The sequence below is a fragment of the Nymphalis io genome, chromosome 10 (genome assembly GCF_905147045.1).
Source record: "Nymphalis io chromosome 10, ilAglIoxx1.1, whole genome shotgun sequence".
Classification (NCBI taxonomy): Eukaryota; Metazoa; Arthropoda; class Insecta; order Lepidoptera; family Nymphalidae; genus Nymphalis; species Nymphalis io.
This window is the reverse complement of record NC_065897.1, coordinates 7,731,766-7,753,309: the sequence shown is the minus strand read 5'-3', so window position 1 is coordinate 7,753,309 and position 21,544 is coordinate 7,731,766. Positions and strand designations below refer to the sequence as shown.

The 21,544-nt window shown below is 33.6% G+C and overlaps 1 protein-coding gene across 1 annotated transcript; it reads left to right on the top strand.

Annotated features, from left to right (window-relative positions):
* The first annotated feature begins 4,195 nt into the window (after nucleotides 1–4,195).
* Nucleotides 4,196–21,049, top strand: LOC126771023 (acyl-CoA Delta-9 desaturase-like). The gene is made up of 5 exons (XM_050490670.1): nucleotides 4,196–4,364; nucleotides 12,069–12,288; nucleotides 12,467–12,597; nucleotides 19,637–19,842; nucleotides 20,385–21,049. The coding sequence occupies exons 2-5, from the start codon at nucleotides 12,075–12,077 to the stop codon at nucleotides 20,863–20,865; spliced, it is 1,032 nt and encodes a 343-aa protein (XP_050346627.1). The 5' UTR covers nucleotides 4,196–4,364; nucleotides 12,069–12,074; the 3' UTR covers nucleotides 20,866–21,049.
* Nucleotides 21,050–21,544: the final 495 nt, after the last annotated feature.

The window sequence follows — 21,544 nt, the reverse complement described above, 5'->3', positions numbered from 1 at the left end:
ACAACACGGGTTCAAAGCCGAGAAATAATTACCAGCGCATTGGAGTAATACGCTCGAAAATCATAAAAGAAGACCCGCAGTTTTTCATTCTTTATCCAACAGAGGGAAATGTACAAGTTGTTACTTTATGTTACTTTACAAGTGAAAACATAAACATTATGTCAATAATATTAAATCAAATAAAAATTTAACGTTACTAAAACATTTACCCAAAATATTCTAAATATACAAATCAAAAGATGATTTCTTGATGATAATGATTGTATAACTACATAAAATGTATGTTGTTATATATTATACTATACCGACCGCCTGGACAAGGATATAGACTATTACGCAATTGATGGCAACAATACAATGGCACGATCTCCAATTTGTCCATTCGCACAATCTCGAATAACGTTATTGTAAGTTTTCACAACATTTTTATGTATGTATTTAAATTTAAATAAATAGATAATCAAGAAATAAAATAATGGAATTAAACAACAATTTTCTAATTAATAAAAAATACATAATATCAAAAGAATAGTCGCTTTGTCTATAAATGTTTAGCGGGTAATTATTATGGTTAAACAATGATTTCTATCGAATGTCAAATCAATCATGACAGAAAAAGAAAATTCAATGTTTGCAAGTTAGCGCCCGGTAAACATCATATACTAAAATCTGACGGCCTTACTTATAAACTTAAGACCGTAATATTTTAATAATTTTTATATAAAACTAGACAAGACTAGACTACTCTAGGGAAAGAATTTTTTTAAATCAAAGAGGAGATCGTTTTAAACTTGAACTATACATACATATTTTCCCTACCTACGAAAAAACCTACGAATTGTATGTACTGAATGGTCATGATCCAAAATAACTAATTATGATCTGAGTATAAAAAAACATAGTTTTCAAGATATCGAAGATCAGAGTTCAAGAGAGAAGAAATATCAAGAGTAAGTAAGAGCGAAGCTCAAATATTCTTCAATTATTATTTGATTTTAGCAGATACAAGTATTCGAAGCTTAAACTAGTATATATTTAGTTAATAGGATAACCAGAGATGGAATATCCACATCCCTTATTACATTTTAAATTGTTTTTCGAATGTTGTATGCGAAATAAAATAAACTATAGTATAAAGCTATATTTATTCCCAAGTTGCCTATTGGCAAGTTCCATTTTTGTATATAAAGAAATTCCACAAACAATATTATTTTGTTTAATTCAATAATATAATAAAGTTGTCACCGTTTCTCATGTACTTTCAAAATAGTACAATATTTAAAATATTAAACTTACTAAAATACTTATTCTTCTTCTGCCTAGCGTACCGGCCTTGTAACGCCAGGGTCCGCTTTCCTGCATCTAATCCTCCACTTTGCCTGATCTAAAGCATCCTCCTTAGTGAGACCGTGCTCTCTCAAGTCGTCCTACACAACATCGAGCCAGCGTTTCTTAGACAACAAAGTACAGGCATCGGTTTCCGACATAGTCTGGCGGTCTGCGGCTAATGTGGCCAAACCAACGGCAATCGCAAATGCCGAGGCTACTACGGATGTGCTCCCACCTGACTTCCCACCATTTGGTCCAAGCTGCGTTTATTCGAGCTCTGACGTCGTGGTCGATCGGTACCAGACTCGTGTAGTACGAACCCGAGGTATTTAAACTTTTCCGTCTTGATAACGGATTCCCCGCCTATCTTTATGGGTTCGGGGTCCGTACTGCCATATACTCGGTCTTCGCAACATTTAGACCGCCGCTCTCTAGCGCACCCTTCCACTGGTTCACCTTTTGCTCCAATATCTGCTTGTCCTCATCTACCAGTGCAATGTCGTCAGCATATATCATGAGCCTCTCATGGGCTTTCGCTGTGACAACGTCAAGCACCGAACAGAAAAGGACTCAGGGCCGTGCCTTGGTGGACACCTACCGTGATCGGGAAAGGATGTGTGTCGCCAACGGCGGTCCTTACTATTGATTCCGAATTATGGTACATGGTTCGAATAATGTCAATATAGATTTGTGGCACGTTCTTCATCTTCAAAGCCTACTAGATAATTTGGCGTGGGACGCCGTCAAATGCCTTCTGCAGGTCTAGAAACGCCATGTACAGTGGCTTGTTCTTTTCTTCTTACTCGTTTGGTGGCACATTTTACTGCTTTATACACGTCCCGGTCGTAAACTTACTAAAATACATTGAATAAAATCAGCAGTCTATTTTATAAATAGGCAGAACCAAGATGGCGTAATAAATAAAAAATGCCAATATTAACTAAAGATTGTTGGTGTTTAATTTGTGATTAATTGTGCTTTATTATGTTTTTGGCATTGAAATCAAACATCATAATGAAACCAGCACCTGTTCGATACAATTCTGTCTATTGGGTACTATCTGACTGGGTTGGATGGATTAAGCTGGAGTAAAATCTTTGCCCAGCAGTGAAACATTTACAGGCTGTTAATATTACCTCGATGGTAATTGATGGCTTTAAGCAATTTTGAATATATCTAAAAATTATTCCTCTTATTAAACCTGTACAAATGTTATTCCCTGATTCACTTTATGACACTTTCATCGTCATAATTTCAGCCAAAAGAAGTCCACTGCTAAACAAATGCTTCTCTCAAGGACTTATTCCATGGCTAATAATATCCTGAGGATTTTATTACGTAATAAAAATTATATGTCATTTAATATAGAAAGACATACAGGCAAAACTCCAACCTAAGGATAAGTGGCTGCCAATGACCGTAAATGTTAGTGGTATGAAAATTACAACAACGGGAATTATGCAAATAATACTTTGTATTGCTGTTTGAAGGGCAGTTAAGTCTGTTTCGTTACAGGCAAACAAATATAATATTTTAGTTCATAATATCTTACTAGAAAACTCACAAATAACTAGTTTATTTAAGAAACATTAATTATTATTATCTTAACTCAATAAATACCTTTATAGGTATCATAGGAAAATATTCATCAGTTTGATACTGCTTTTAAAAAATAAAACATAGATATTTAGTTAAGTATTCAAAATTAATACCACATAATACATAAATATTTAAATAAAATTATCATGATTACAATGTCCTCTTAACAAATTCTTGAGGGAAACTAGCTAACTGGATATGTAATCTTATGTTATAATAAATAAAAAAATCCCGAAAAGGTTTAAGTACAGGACGAAAGTCCTGGTGTCAATGTCACAAGCAAATGGCCATAGATATTGGCAACGCTAAGAAATTTATAAGTAAGGTCGTAGATATTCAGTAATAATATGGTTCATGGTTAATTACACTGTCTTCTAGCCAACCCACTCCAAGGAATCCATAGAATTTGGATAGGTGGTTAAGGAACTTGTTCTTAATCTGAGTACTAATGAAATACATTACAAATTTACAATACTTCTTACACAAAACCATTGCAATATAAGTTCCGTAACCTTAATTGGCGAAACAATGATACATTGGATAGATAAATGTTTCTTCTTGGAGGATAAGGAATAAATTTTTGTTTAGTAACAACAACGGCAAATCATTATAAGAAATATATGCAATGCCTATACATATTTATCAATGGCTGAAATAAAACCACTAGAAAATGTAGAACGCATCAGTGGTAAAAATATAATCATTACAAATAGAAATGCTTACTTAAATCTCAATCAATAAAGATAAAATATCGTTACGCAACACTTTATAACAATGATCATATTAATGTAAAGAAAAGCAAAATACTGACTTACACACACAACTTACTTTACACTAGTCGTTTTAAATTATTGTTTCCGCGAACCTGGAAACCGAATATTCATAAAACCGAATATAACCTGAATATTCAAAACCGCAATCAAAAAAAAACATTTACAAATTACATATAAAACAATAAATGTTGAACAAAAACGCTTACATTCCATATTTCACAAAATTCGTTATTCGATTACCTAATTAATACACAATCTACATCTATATAATTTATTGATAACAATTGTTGAATGTCAATCGTTCTGTAGTTTTGACGAGGTATAGATCTACAGTTTTTAAATAATTACGACGTAGAACTCTTTCACGCGTACATTTAAGCAAGTTCCTTTTTTGAATTCTACTTTTTTATAGATTAGTTTGCTTGCCGTGTTGTGTATATATACATAATTGTGTAGAGAATCGTAGGGCCAAGTTAGAGGCTACGTGCGACAACGTGATATGTCAAAGTGTATCCTAATGACTGTAGATATATAGTCGGTGTTAACAAAATACTCTTTGCAGTCTTACGAGACGTCTAAATCCGACAGCAACCCACTAAGTGCTAACTGAATAAACCATTTTGGTGAAATAAGTTACAGTACTATTCCTTGAAGTAAATTAAAGTGAGTATCGTGTTTTTTTTTATAATATAAACCGAATTTAGTAGGTACATAAAAAGTGAATGTGAAAATAGGGATTTTTAAATAAAAATAAATGTTTTGAATGTTTTTGGAATAACAATAGACTTTTAATAAGTCTATTATTTTTGTACTTTATATTATTACCTTTATGAAACTTAATTAGAATAACTTAATAATAATAAAATAAAGTGCTACGAAGCTTTAGAAAAATATTATATAAAATAAATTTTACTGGTTGTATTAAATATATTTAAAAAAATAGTCTTGTAATGGAAAATATATTACTGAAGATTGAGCAACCTTTTTACAAAAACAGAATTATATTTACATAACATTAAAATATTGTATCGGTCTGCAAACTTCGCGTGGAAAATACAGTATTAAATTAGACACGGAAGTTTATACGGAAATGACCACTACTCCTCATATGTTCTTTAACATATACAATAATTCTACAAAGAAAAAAACTTTTCACCTTTTTTGTTCTAAAGTTCCTCATAAATTAGAGCACTCATTTTATGTAGTAAGTATAGATAACTATAATATAAGTAGATAATTATAAAGAACCGGCTTTTAATGTTAAAAACTAAAACCACACGTAAATGATTAGTAAGATAATTAAATTCATTATATGTATATTATTAGTTGCAAGAAACAATTATAATTAAAAAATTTGCCATTACTAACATTCACTTTTTGCCCTTTTTTTAAACACAATATTTATGTAAAAAAAACGAGATATATTTATTAATTTCGCCACAATCGCAATTTAAAGCAATGCGTGCGAATACTAAATTGTAATTATATACAAATATAAAAATAAACAATAAAATAAAAATTAAGTATCAAAAGTTGTTGTGAACTTGCGAACTGTCATATAATTTATCAATTTAAGATGATTGCTGTTGATTGTCCACATCGCGATCACGCCACCGTGGTCATGAGTCACAGAACATGGAACAATAGTACGATGTACGATACATTGTAAATTCTTTGACGGATTATAGTGCAAAATTTTTTTTCACTACCTATACTGAGAATAATAAATGATTATTAATAATTGAAAAGATACGTAGTTAGGACTTTGGATGTTTTTCACGAGCTTGCGACACAAATTATTAGTTTTATAGGCATAAGTTGTTGTTAAAGATATATAAAATATAGTACACAAAATAATTCTCTTTCAATAAGATAATAACATAATAATTGATTACAACCCTTATATAAGATATAAAATGGATTATCTACGTAAATCGTGAGTAGGTATGTATATATAAATATATATGCACAAGTTTGTAGTGTACTTAACACATCTTAATAAAATTATAATCTTGGAAAATACAAGTTCCCGCCAGTTTTCTAATGTGCAAATATGCAAATACTTTACCCAAGGTTTTTTTTTAAATTGTTTAAAAACACATGTTTATGTTTTAAAACAAAATTATGAAGGTTATTAAGTAAGGTAATTTAATTTTGAGTAACTTAAATGCATATAAGTCAAAGTCCGAAATTTAAATGCCGCATATTTACTTTATGACATTATCTACCTGTTTTAATATAATTGCAGTAAACTTATAAAATTAGTATTTTTTATAATAAAACCTTGGTATTTGCATATTTATTACGAAATTTCTTGTACGTCCGGCACAGGCGGCATATATACATACATACATACTCATACCTAAAATTTTACTTGTAAAGTCATTCAGTATTTGCACGTATAACATTAGAAAAACCATGATTTTTTTAAATAATGAGAAACAAACAAATTTAAATACAATAAGTATCGCGCTAAGCGTTTGTCCTCTTGTAACGTACATACCTTTTTCATGCGTCTATTTAAATATTATCTATCTCTCATAATAGCATTTTTTTATTTATGGAAAAGTGTTTAGTAATTGATAAGAAATAACATTGCATACCAAAATAGGTTGGAGTTAATTAAAGTTATTGTAATATTTTACAATTTTTAGTTATCATTAAACCTTTTAGTAAAGCCTAGAAAAAAAATTGACATTGAAAGTTATTTGAAGACAGAATCAGTAGTAAGTATAAACATTTAACTTTAGCTAATGCGATACAGTACCACATTAGCTTAAGTTCAAATTGACACGATTTGCCTGATTTTATTTTTAGATACATTAATACCAGGCCAAATAGTAAAATTGGGCCGGATACCATCGTGTGTATGTCCGGAATTACTTTTCCTATAACAAATATATTAATTTATGCCCTAATATCGAACGGACATAATGATTTTAGTAATTAGCAGTGCTATTCTGTAAGTACTCACTCATAAAATGTTTAAAACAGATAACGGTGATAATTTCTTGTGATACACCTAAATATAATTATGGTTTTTTAGATTACATATAACTTTCTGACTTTACTCTACTGTACAAAGTTTCGATTCATTCTATAAACGATGCGTGAACCTATGAAATAGGAACAACAAGAATCATTAACGGTCATACTTATAAACGTTGTTTAACGGGTGATTACTTAAACTCTATCGAGTGTAGAAGAAGTTCTATCAAATGTCAAATCAATAATGACAGAAAAAGATAAATAAGTGTTTAACTTAACAATCGCTAAACAACGTTTATAAGTAAGGCCGTAATTGTTATACATATACTAAATATGTAGAAAGATATTTATTACGCAGTATTTTAAGCACGATGTGAAGGCTCCTAAACGCGATTTAGCATGTGACTATTAGTAAAATATTAGTTTTCGACAGCGGCTTCACGCGTATTTGGTGGGATATAGGGTGTAAGGTACCTAACATCTGCCATGTTGCTCTATATTCTTTTCTCTAAGAGTGACAACGTGTATGCGAAAGTTAATGATGATCGGTTAAGTAATAACGATGTAAAAGCGTATGAAACAAACAAACTTACTTTCGCATTAAGGTATAATATTAGTAGACACTCTCTGACCCGCGTGATACTTCGTCTACGTAAAATATCACAGAAAAGGAGGGTAAAACAACAGAGAATTCTGAAGATAACTGAAATATTTTTTTGAAATAATAATTATATTAGTTGACATTAATTTTTAGCACAATATCGACTTAAATCACGAAAATACAAAAAAAGATAAAAGCTTTAAATTTAAGTTATTTCAAAAAAGAAAAAAATATAACCAAACAATGAACGAAAATCATTAAAATTTAAATGTCGAATGTCAATTAAATATCAAAATTTACCGCGATAATCTTTCATGTAACGGCGGAGTAGCGCACTAGTACTATAGAAAAACAGTACCTTAAATTTTCCCGAATTTAATAAAATATGTAACCTTACTTTCCAATTTTTCTTTTCATAAACACCTACTTATCCGAAATACGATATAAAGTTTTAAAACAAAAAATAGCAAATCAGGCCAGCCTGTCTCTAGTGATACGCTTACCAACGAACAGTATAATTTTATTTATATAGATAACATATAAATAAAAATAAACCGCGACACACCGCGATGACATTCAAATTGAATAAAACAAAAAACGCTTTTGCATACACTTCGCTTATCTAGGCTATATGTATATTAAATACTAATCCTTAATCGGTTCCTTATTTTTCGATGATTACTTCATGTTAATGTTCTCGCTGTTTACATATTTAGTATTACAAAAACCCGTGACCCGGTGGTCATCGTTTTTTTTTCGGATTCACATAACCGTGTTCGTAATGAGGAAATTTTAAAATAACAAATTTCTAAATTACAAATAAACTAATTAATTCACCTTCGAATTCAAATAAATGAATTGTTTTGGTGACGAAATAATTAAAATATGTATTAGCATTATCATTATTAATTGAATTAATATTTATGTATTAATTCGTTCCTTTTATAATAACGATAACAGTGAATTTCCGATCGTTACCACAGTTGTTTTTTCTGGAATTTCCTGGAATATTTCTTAATCCGATTATAGAATTGTCAATCAAATTACTAATAGTTTTAGATTATAAAAAAGGTCATCGTCGATATCATTGGAGAAGTGATAACAACAGAGCCATATTTATGTTCTAACATAAATAACCGATTACGATAGTACTGATAGTTAACCTACTAAAGAGCAAGACCGGACGGACCTCTTTAGCTAAAATAAAGATGAACTGAAAAAATGAGTCCACAAAATCTCGACATCTCCTTTAGAGACGGGGTGCGCCGGTTGCGACATCAAGCGAAGCAACGCGACGCGCTGAAATTAAATACGACCGATACTTCACGCGACATGTCTCTAGTCGTCCGTGAGCGACAAACACGGCAAACTCTGACATTATTGATTAACTATGGACAAGTATACTTTATTGTTTTTAAATAATGGCATTACAAAAACTTCGTGCGAGTGTAGCGAAATATATTTGGAGAATTCTGCGTCGCGTCTTGTCGTGTAGAAAACAAGTCCACAATTCGTCGCGTCTCGTTGTAGACTAATTCAGGCGGCAACGTAGGCCACATATACGTACAAGGACCAACTGATATTTTCTCGTAGCGTCGAATTAGCGCGTTTGTCGTTCACCTAGGTCTTAGGTTCTAGAAGAACGGGTAAGGCTAACGGAGCCGAAATAGTAAACGGACTAAGCGGCCGTGGATCTATGAGGTTTAAAACTCTGATAGAGTATACAATTTAGAAAATTAAAGCAGAATAAAATTTGCTGCTACTGACCAAAATAATTCTATAAACTGCATCGGTTGCTAAAATAAAAACAAATATACAAATGAGAGCGAAATGCGATCGCGGTCGCGGTCTATAGTCGTTGGAAATTGTTAATTATAATTGGAAATTGTTAATTTTTCGATCTGAGTTTCCTTTATTTAATAGTATAAAATAATGTCACTTTTCATAACTTTTACTTAGCGGTTGGGCTTTATGCAAGTCCAAATGGTTAGGTACCATTCATATATTCACACATCACATATTATACCGCCAATCAGCAACACTTAGTATTGTTTTGTTCCTGCTAGAAGGGTGAGTGAGCCAATGTAGCTACAGGTACAAGGTACATAACATCTTAGTTCCCGAGGTCGGTGGTCATTATAGATATAGGGGATAGGGGTATGAATAGTATTTCTTATGGCGCCAATGTGGTGACCATTTATAAAAAAAAAAAACTTTCCGTTTGTCTTTAATTGTTGGATTATTGAAATAATAGCTCAGAGATATTATTGTATATAAAACATTCACATATATTTTGGTAATTATACAGATTTTGTATGTTATAAAATGAATGAATGATGCTAATCGGGTGCTAAAATGACTTACGCTAAATTAACTGCGACAAATCATATTAATATAGTTTTACTCTTAATACTGATTATCCCTTTTTTAACATTAGTTTTAAAGGAACGCGTTTAGTTTTTTTAGTTAACGTAATAATAAAAACGTGGGGCGTGTATTATATAATATATATATAATAGTAAATATTAATAATAGTAATAATATATATATAAATATATTATATTATTTCAGTACATCGCTTGTTGATACACGTTAGGTTAGGTTAGTAGTATATTAGTTTATAAATAGAATTGAAAGATATAATTATTTTCAACGTGAAGTGAATAGTTTTGTTATTCTAAATAATTTTAGCAATTACTAACTAAGTAAATAGTAGTAAACAGTAAGAATTCTTGTTGGTTTAGTGGCTAGATGTAAGGCCTTAGACCCGGAGGTCCCGGAGGACGTTAAGAAAGAAAAATCTTCGCTGCAAAGAACAGGCGAATAATGTTTTTTTAAACATTACAATTAAATAGATTATATTTTAATTTGCGTCTTAAATATAATAATTTAATACGTTAGAATCCAAAATAGAAATAAATCTCGAAACGTTTGTTACATAAATTTAGGTTAAGTATTGGATAAAATTCACAAACATTTTTTTTATTTCGTTTTAATCAGTTACACGAGTACCTCAATTGACGTATTTTCTCATAAATTAATCATGACTGATTTATATAAATAAGCATTTTAAATTACGTATAATTTCACAAAATCACTTGAAACTACAATGAAAGTCTATTACAGTAATTTAAAATCGCAATCTGAAGTTAAGCGCTTCCGTGTAACGTCGAATATAGCACGTATACATAGTGCGTATGATTTACAAGACTATTTTAACGTTGTAGCAACTATTATATAAAAACTATAATGGCCTAGTGTATTGAATACATCGATCTTAACCATACCTGGGTCATTCAAACGGGTTCTAAGTATTAGCCTTATTACTTTATTTATAAGTAGGAGAATATCATAAGGAAACCTGTGTATGTCGGATAAAATTTCACCAATAACACAAGTATTTTCACCAACGTTTAAACACCAAATCTGCTTAGAAGGATGCCTTTGTACAATAGTGAAACATTTATGGATTGTTATTACTTAATGCTGTTCTATTGTTCTACTAAATGAGGCACTGTGTAGTGCCTCATTTAGTGCAAATATTATGAGTGATTATACTCGGGATGCTGGGCTCGACGGTGTTTGTCACAAAAACAGACCCCTGTTTTTTCTTATTGTAGACGTGTATCACCGCCCAGGGCACGGTGGTTAAGGTGTAGGTAGAGGATACGATAGCTGGATTTGATCCTGGACGGAAGGTAGAGCTTTCAGCCACCCAACTTAACTACCCAATGTAGGAGGGCCAAAAACATCTTGCCCACTCACCTGTGTGCACCACAGTTCTATTTGGATTGTATATTTAAATATGTAAATTAAGAAATAAGTTAATAGCAATAGACAAAGTACGTTTAGCATAAAACATATTCGCCGATTAAATAAATATTTCTTGAAGTAATATTAATTTGAAGATAACAAATTAGTGTACATAGCAAGTAGCATATAAATACAATGATAAAGATAACAAAACAACAAACCCAAATGTTTATTAATATTGGTTAAAAATCAACTAAATGGATAACTAACTGTGCCCGCGGTTTAACCCGCGTATAACTTAAACATCACTAAGAGCAGACTTGTAAATACTTTTTCAATTCAAACCAGCAGTTGCTAGTCCGCCTTCCTATTCTTTATAAAAAAAGGTTTTACTCAAATATCTTCATGTACAGACAGCGATCAGTTACATTTTTATTATATGGTATTATGTATTTATAATAACTTTAATTTAAGGTACCGACAATTATTACTTAGATGCCAGTGATGTTAGTTTTTATTTATTATAAACAAATTTGAAAATAAATATTCAAAAAATATTCAAAAATAAAGAAAAGTTGTAGATTATTTAAAATTAAAATAAGTTTTGTTTTTGACAGAACATAGTACAGACTAAGGTCACAGAGTAATATTTCGTCACATACTATTTAAAAATCATCACCGAACCGTCCGCTTAATTTACTTACATTCTATAATAATTTTAAAAGTCATGAATAGTTAACATATTTTCGTGTATGTAAATTATTACAAATATAACTACAGATATACCTTTGACTGTAGTAATTAACATAACTGGTGGTTAAAAATTAAAACGTATTTAATATGTATTCTAATTATTATACACGTGCCAAAGCAAAACTCGCAGAGATAACGAAGCCAGTCGAAATTAATTCATTTTACTATACACGTCAGAAAAAAAAACCTGTTTTTGTAATTTCAATTTATGAATTTTAAGGTATGTACGCATTTATTTTGACATATACAAAATGTTTCTTTTTTCTTTATAGAAAAAAATGCCTCCCCAAGGGCAACAGACAGGATCATGGGTTCTATTCGAGTCGGATTTGAATAAAGACGCCACCACGCCGATCGTCCCACCTTCAGCTGAGAAGAGGAAATGGGAGATTGTTTGGAGAAATGTGATACTTTTCGTCTTCCTCCATGTAGGAGGAGTATATGGTGCCTATCTCTTCCTCACAAAGGCAATGTGGACTACTCGTCTATTTGGTATGTTTGATAGAAACGAGTATGTATGATTTAATTAAATAAACTTTAATTTTCGTATGTTCTATTGTTTAAAAAAACTACTACTGTATGTAAACTCACATTTAACCTATATTACTTAATTCGAAAAAAAAAACGTAATTTTTGAATGGTTCTTACGAATTATATAATTTTCTTACAGCGGTGATACTTTACCTGTGCTCCGGCCTTGGTATCACAGCAGGCGCGCACAGACTATGGGCCCACAAGTCTTATAAAGCTAAACTGCCCTTGCGTATAATGCTGACTATTTTTAACACAATAGCTTTTCAGGTGAGTTACAGCTTAATTTATATAATACTCATACATTCTATATATTACATTGAGGTTTTGACTACCAAAGGTGATGCGACCACGAAAGGCTCACACTTCATCTAGACGTCTTGTAAGATAAAATTAATAAGGTGTAACCCGCGGTCACAACCTGAATACAAATACAGTAGACGTTGGCCGGAATATAAACTAGGAAGCCCAAATACATTTGTATTTTAATAATAATCATACTATCCGGTATACCTAAGGGGATGCTCCAAGAATTATAATAATAAAAACAGACATTAACGCAGCATTCTCAGCATATTACTCCTACGCGTATTCATGGCTTATGGTGTTATCCCACGAGGAAATAGTACGGATAAGGAAAAGTTATTTACAAGGAAAAAAAAAATACATTCAATCTTAGCCAATCAATTTTAGTTTCTTCTTATCTAGAAATATGGATATAAGTAAAAAGTTTTATATGCATGGTCTAGACTCAAATTGTGTTACTCCGGCCCACAAGCAATTGGTGTTAAAATATATAAATAAACAAGCCGAATCATAAAAGAAAAAGTGAATAAAAAGAGAATTAATCATATACTACTTTTTCTTTAAACTATTGTTTAATTTATGATAAATTTATAAAATGTAAAGTGTGTCGTGTCGTGTCTTCGCAAGTCCATTTCTAATTGCTATAGCCTACCAGGGTTTCTTAATGTTGTTTATCAATATATTGTAAAATATTTTACAAAAATTGTATATCTACACATGTAATACAGCGGAAAAAACAGTGTGTCTGTACATTGGATAAATTTATCTAAAAACGAATGTGGGCAATAAAAAAGGAGTAACGGAACACTAAAATAGTTTTTGTCTGGCTGTCTATATGTACACGCTAATCATCGAAACTACTAAACGGATTTTCGTGTACTTTCTCACGTATATTAAGCTTAGCTTGAAGTAACATTTAGGTTGAATTTCATTGAAATCAGATAGCAGGAAAAGGTTATCGTCATTTAAAGATAATTTTAAATTTATTTGTTATACATATAATAAAGCAGTAGAAAACATTGAGTTATTGTATTTAAAAACGAGTCTGGGCGACGAAAACAGAGTAGCAAAAACCATAACATATTTTTTTGTAAATACCGACTTACGCGGACCCATACCGGCTAACAGCAGAGATCGCGGGCACCAGCTAGCATAAAAAATAGTTACATTATAATTTAATGTATTTAATAATTTTTAGTGTTCTCGTCCCAAAAAGGTGGGAATCTCATAGTTAATTTTTTAGTTAATTAAAACCTTGACCTAACAATCAACTTTTGTAATCCAAATATTCTCAAAAATAAATTAATAATATCATAATATAAAATGAAATATTACATTCATAGAATATAACGTGTTTTTATCGTACAAAATATGTATACTTTTTTTTTTCGAACTGTCTAGTTGCTGTTGGCCTCTACAGCGTCACCACAAAAAAATATATTTATTACGTTTCTTATTCTTCCTGATTGTTATTACATGTAATTTATCTTTAAGCTGTAAAAACTTTAATTTCTAAAATATCGCTACGGATAAACGGATTTATTACGTGACAAATGATTTTTCTGACGATTTTGCAATAATTACTGGTGTTGATGTTGTTTAATTTAAGTTAACGAGTTGTAAAAAAATAGGTTATTTTTAATAGTTTATTAAGAATGCAAATATTAAATATTAATTAATTATACAATATTGAAATCTAAAGAATAATTAATTTCGAATTTATTTTAATTTTATAATTATTATAAACTCCAAAAGAACAATAACTTGATTTTATTAATTAGCGGTCAAGGACATATAAATTAATAGACCTCATTGGTAAAAAACTCTGTTATCTTGTATTCTTAACGCAAAGAGAGATCATTACGTTTTTTATTTGAACATGTGAATAGCATGTAGTAGGTACATGCCATTCGTATGGTAAAAAACAAAATATAATATATGTTTTCAATGGATGACAGTGGATATAACTTATTTGTTTTTGGAAAGCGAATTTTCATTTACACTTCAACAACACTAGAATGTAATTATGTATTTTATTATTTCTATGCTAAGTTCTTACTAATACAAAACAATTATAAATTAGTATGACGAGATTGCATGTAATTGGTAACCTATTCTTATTACTGTCTTTATAGTAAAGAAACAACTATTAAGCATCCCATATTATCACTAGCCGTAATACAAAATAAAACAATAAAAACGGGAACGGTTAGTAGAATAAAGAAAGTTTGGAGAAAAAGCTAAAAATATATAAAGGATATATACGATTGAGGAGGTTATCATCATTCAATTCAATTTAATTTTAAGTATGATTTAAACTATGCAACAGAGCATAAGTAGCTAGACAATGTCATGTAGGCGGTAGGATGGAAAAGACAAACAGGATATTGATCAGTGCAGTCGAGATTACAAAATGAATTTAAAACATGAAAAATTTTTTAAAACGTGATAGTAGAAATCTCTTTTTTAATCCATAACCATAGAGTAAAACTAGCATCAAAATATCGCAATTAATTATAATATAAATCATAAATAATTATAAATGTTATAAGCCTTTATTTATTTTGATAATATTTTATAAAAATCATGTCTTTGCATGCCCATTTAAAATTGATTTGATATGCTGTATAAAAATAAATTTAATTTTATAATTTGTTAATATACACAAGAAAATTAATGTTTTTCTTTAATTTTAATCAGACATACCGAGTACCTCAGTTGATGTAACATTTGCTCATAAATTGATCATAACTAAATTTTAAAAACAAACATTTTAAAACTCTTGATGTAAGTCATATTACATAAAAAGTGCAGTTATGTTTTTGTTGGTGGTAGTCTGATTTGTAATTTGGATGTGTATTTGCTAGTGTGGATAGAGGTCACCTTTCGCATCAGTTATTCTAAGACGTAAGAGCAATACTTTGTATCGCTTTGTTTCGGTTTTAGGGCTAGTTGAGTTAGCGGCCCAGTGACGACTTTACAAATAGTTACAATTTATTACAATCGCTCGCTCGTAATTACTTCAAATCAAAAGTCTAAAAAAAAACAACATAATGAGAGGCCGTTCAACCTTTGCAGGATTTTAACTAGTATTAAGATAAGTGATTTATTTTATGCACCCTTATGCAATCTCGTGAGAAGCACGTAGGTCGCGATTTATCGACGCGTGATACATGTCGTGTCACAATTCACCGAATGTTTCCGGTCAATGTCAATTTCAATGTCAAATTTTATCTAGAAATTGTTGTATTTGTTTATTCAACATTAATTCCAATAATATTATTATGATACTCTTTGACACTATCGTGTTATAAATCAAGTTGTTGACAACTTAAATGAACCCGATAATCAAAGATAATGATACTATCGAATATCGATTACTGCTTTTAATATTATGTACCTACTTATGATATTAAGTTTTGTATTAAAATTAGATAGAAAAATTCCATTAATTTAGAATTTTGGGTAATTTTTAAAAATCTAGCTGGATATTATCTATTCGAGAAACATTACAGTAACAAAGTTATTCTTAATTATTATATGGATTTTTCTTCTCGCGGTTGCCCGTGCATTTTTACGACATAAAAGTAGCCCGTTCCACTATTCTGTTGCTAACAATACTGTTATACTAAGTAGTCATAATCACATCATAACTTACATTTATTATTCATTTTTTTATTTAAAAAATATTCCCTTTTATTATTGTTTTATATAACCCTTTCTTCGACACGCCGGAACAGCAAAAAATGTTTTCAACATTAACTTCTAAACAATATGTAATTCTTAGTAGTAGTAGTAATAGTCTTTGTAGCTGAAAAAACATGTATATTGCTTAAATTTAGCTAGAAGACTCGACTGGACTCTACCTGAGGAATATTAGGTTCAATCAATCAACAGCCAATCGTTGTCCACTGCTGAACATAGGCCTCTCCCAAGGTGCGCCAAAGCTCCCTGTCCTCCGCCTTCCGCATCCAGTTGGTGCCCGCCACCTTCTTAAGGTCGTCGGTCCACCTGGCTGGAGGGCGCCCTACGCTGCGCTTGCCGATTCGCGGTCTCCACTCTAGGACTCGTCTGCTCCAACGGCCATCGGTCCTACGACATACGTGACCAGCCCACTGCCACTTCAGCCTGCTAATTTTGCAAGCTATGTCGGTGACCGGAGCATAGCTCGCTCCATAGCTAATTTTGCAAGCTATGTCGGTGACCGGAGCATAGCTCGCTCCATAGCACGCTGAGCGACTTTGAATTTGTGGACTAGTCCCGCAGTTAGTGTCCACGTTTCGGCACCGTATGTCATGGCAGGTAAGACGCATTGGTTGAAGACTTTCGTCTTCAAACATTGCGGTATAGACGACTTGAGGACTTGACGAAGGTTGCCAAATGCTGCCCATCCCAAGCGAATTCTTCGATCGGCTTCCTTCTCGAAGTTGTTCCTACCGACTTGTATTATCTGTCCTAGGTAGGTATATTCACTAACAACTTCGAGAGGTTTCCCCTCGACGTATATCGGTCCCGGCACGACATGCCTATTGAACATGACCTTGGTCTTGTCCAAGTTCATACCGAGACCGACACGCCGGGAAGACTCGCCTAGGCTACGCAGCATTTCGGTGAGTTGTTCCAGTGACTCTGCTATGATGACGATATCGTCGGCAAATCGAAGGTGTGAGATGTACTCGCCGTTTACATTGACTCCATACCTAGTCCAATCCAGCGTTTTAAAAACGTCTTCCAACGCGTTGGTGAACAGTTTCGGGGATATTACATCCCCCTGTCTCACCCCTCTGCGCAGTTGGATCGCCTTCGTCTTACAGTCCTGGATGTGGACAGTCATTGTAGCGGCGTTGTACAGACATCTCAGTACCTCGATATATCTCCAATCGATATGACATCTCTGCAATGAGTCGAGCACTGCCCAGGTTTCGATGGAGTCGAAGGCTTTCTGGTAGTCCACAAATGCCATACACAGCGGCTGATTGTACTCTTCGGTCTTCTGCACAATCTGCCGAACAGTATGGATGTGGTCCACGGTGCTGTAGCCTGATCGAAAGCCGGCTTGCTCTGGGGGCTGGAACTCGTCAAGTCGTCTGGCGAGACGGTTCGTGACGACTCTTGAGAACAGCTTATACACGTGACTCAGGAGGGAGATTGGTCTGTAGTTTTTCAAGAAGGTTTTATCACCTTTCTTGAAAAAAAGTACCACCTCACTCCCGCTCCACGTTTCCGGGGTCTTGCCATGTTGGATGACGGAATTAAAGAGGCTTGCTAGCTCTTTCAGGACCGGAGTCCCGCCTGCCTTAAGCAACTCTGTTGTGATTCCGTCATCTCCCGGAGCTTTGTTGTTTTTAAGCTGTTCCAGAGCCGCCCTAATCTCTCCTTGGTCAACGACCGGGAGCTCCTCGGAATAATGGCGCATAAGAGGGGCGCGCTGGTCATCAATACTGATTCCCACGGGTTTATCCGATCTTGAAGAGAACAACTGCCCATAAAACCTCTCTACTTCTCCGACAATCTCAGGCCTAGAGGTAACGACCCCACCATTTTCAGTTTTAAGTTTTGTCAGACGCGGCCTCCCAAACTTGCGAGCGAACACTTTCGATCCCCGATTTTGCTCAATCGCAGCCTTGATGGCACGGGTATTGGAGCGTCGGAGATCGCGTCGCGTCAGCGTTTTTATTGTTCGGTTTAAGGCCTTATCTGACAAAAACGATGGTAGTTCTCGTCGTTTTCTCATGAGCTCGAGTGTCTCAGCAGAGAGTTTTGGTGCGTTGTCTCTTCTCTGTGGCGGAAAACACTTGCGGGATGTGTTTTGCAGTATTTTGACCAGCGTGTCGGTTCTCTCATCAATGCTGCTTATGGTTTCCAACGCGGTGAATTGATTTTGAAGTTCCATTTGGAACTTTTCGGAGCCTTGAGCAGCTTGGAGCATGGTAGGTCGGAGAGTAGACCTCATCATTCTCGATCTTTCGGCTTTTAAGTTGATATTTAGAGTGCCTCGAACCAAGCGGTGATCACTTCCGGTATTAAACCTGTTGTTCACTGAAACATCTCTAAATATGTGCCTTTTATTCGAAATGATAAAGTCTATCTCGTTCCTTGTCACGTTATCGGGGCTTCGCCAGGTCCACCTCCTCTGAGGCTTCTTTTGAAAGAAAGAATTCATCAAAAAAAGCCCCTGCGCTTCGAGAAAGTTTACCAGCATTTACCCCCTATGATTTCTGCAGCCCAAGCCGTAAGGTCCGACTTTCGATTCACCGCTATCTTGTACTCCCACTTTAGCATTAAAGTCTCCCATAACAACATTGTAGTGGGCCTTCGAGGTGTCGTTGAGGGCCTTTGCGATGTCCTCGTACATCGCTTCGACCACATCATCAGAGTATGTCGAAGTTGGCGCATATACCTGTACGACCTTCAGGGAGTACCTGTCGGAAAGTTTTAGGACAAGGTACGCTACCCGGTTCGACACACTACTGATTTCCATAATGCTGCTAATGAGATCCTTTTTGACTAGAAAACCGACACCACCCTGGGAGAGGTTATCACCTTCGCGGAAGTAGAGTAAGTTACCGGACTCTAGAGTTATCGTGTCCTCCCCCGTCTTCGGACTTCAGATAACCCCAGTATATGCCAGTTTATATGACTTAACTCTACTTCTAATTCGGCGAGGTGATGGTCCAGCCTCATCGAGCGTCCATTATACGTTGCCATGTTCAGTCGTTTTATACGGTAGCCTGCCGTGAACCGGTGATTCTTAGCACCCCCTGCCCTGCCGATACCGCGACCGCTACCTTGGTCGGGCCTAGCGGGCTTGCCGGTAACTGGGGGCCTTTTTTTGGGCGCATCTGCCATTAAGGGAGGGGTTTGCCCATACTCGCCGCGCTGGGCAGGCGTGTTGGCGAGCGCAGTAGGGGGGTAAGATGTTTATGGGAGGGGGGACGCTGCTGCCCATCCCCCCTTTTCCCCGTTATATTTTTTTAAATAATAATAAACAACATTTTACCAGGACTCTGTACTTGACTGGGCCAGAGACCACAGAATGCATCACAAATATTCTGAAACCGACGCAGATCCACATAACGCGACACGTGGTTTCTTCTTCTCACACGTTGGATGGCTACTTGTCAGAAAACATCGACAAATTAAGGAGAAAGGTAACACTATCGACATGAGCGACCTGTGGGCTGATCCTATACTTCGGTTCCAGAAAAAGTAAGTATCCAATAGTCGGTTCACAGTTAGAAACATTTCAAACCAACGATAAGCCTACATCTTGTATTAAGAAAGAATTATGGGTCTATCCCGCTGTTCCTTTTTTCTACTTACTTTAATCTTTATATAGACACGAAATAAATCAAACTTCCTCCATCTCAACAAACCTCTGTATTTGATTACTTGTAGAATATTTTATACACAACATTTTTATAAGGTAATAACTTTTGAAGGGAGTAGCGAGGATATAAAAGAGGTTTCGAGTAAGTGTTACTCTAGAAATCTTCATAACAGAGCTAAAAACATATTACAAAATCACTGATTCTTAAGATGAACAGCTTGAGAACGGAAGTCTTAGATTTATTATCCTCTGTAAACGAAACACTGATACTTCAATTATTCAAAAGATTGGGACCTTACATAAGAGTAATAAATTATCTCTAGAAACAGGTTTCTTGTTTATTCCTAGATTAATTAATATTAATTAGTATTAGTTAGTGAATAACAATAATTACAGTTGAAACAATTGTATATGTTTCTAGGTACTACTTGATCCTGATGCCTTTGGCATGCTTCATTTTACCAACTTACATTCCTACGCTTTGGGGCGAATCGTTATGGAATGGATATTTTGTATGTGCTATCTTCCGATATGTTTGGGTTTTAAATGTGACATGGTTGGTCAACTCAGCTGCTCACTTGTGGGGAAGCAAGCCTTATGATAGGAACATAAACCCTGTTGAAATTAAACCTGTGTCATTCGTTGTACTTGGAGAAGGCTTCCATAACTACCACCACACATTCCCATGGGACTACAAAACCGCTGAACTTGGTGAATATTCACTGAACTTATCGAAGTTATTCATTGATACAATGTCTTTAATCGGCTGGGCATACGACCTAAAAACAGTGTCGACTGACGTCATCATGAAAAGAGTCAAGAGAACAGGTGACGGCTCTCACAAGGAATGGGGTTATGAAGAACTTAACGACTCATCACAAAACAAAATTGGTCAAGATTAATTTAAAAAGTTAGTTAAAGTATACCAAATATTAGGGATGGGTTTTAACTCATATAGTAATTTTCTTCACTCAATTAGTTCTTTATCTCATAGCGAACACGCTCTGAATTAGACAAACAGTGATTGTGATAAATATTTATTGTAAGATAACAGTTTTGATTTTATTTATTAAATGTTTTTATGGATTTAGAAGACTATTAGTTTGTTAGAAAATAAACTTTTAGGACCAAAATTTATTTCCTTTATCCTAATCCTCACTTGTTAAATTCTTTTGCTTCATCGGCCTCGTGGCCTCATACAATACTGAGAACCCTACCCTACATTGCAATTTCAATTAGGCGGCCTCGCTATGGCTGCTTTCAAATTAAGTGCTTATTTGGGTACAACCAATTACATTTATCCATGGTGTTCTCATAATATTTTACTGATATTTTATTTTACTGCACTTAAAAATAAATATAAAATAAGTATTAAAAAAAAACAATATTTCTCAAGATGATAACATTCGATAAGTTTTTTTTTATAATGTTATTACACACAATACGTAGCCTATGTGCGAAAATTATAAATGGCTCATCTTGGCGTCAGAATGACCGGCCATTTTATTTCTTTATTTTATTAATGATTTAGGTACCAAATATATAAACAAAAGCATTAAATAGTACTAAATGCTGATAGTA

Coding starts and splice junctions, on each gene's coding strand:
- LOC126771023 (XM_050490670.1), top strand. CDS start 12,075: ATGCCTCCCCAAGGGCAACAGACAGGATCATGGGTTCTATTCGAGTCG. Junction 12,598..19,636: donor TTAACACAATAGCTTTTCAG/GTGAGTTACAGC, acceptor ACATTTTACCAG/GACTCTGTACTTGACTGGGC. Junction 19,843..20,384: donor ATACTTCGGTTCCAGAAAAA/GTAAGTATCCAA, acceptor ATATGTTTCTAG/GTACTACTTGATCCTGATGC.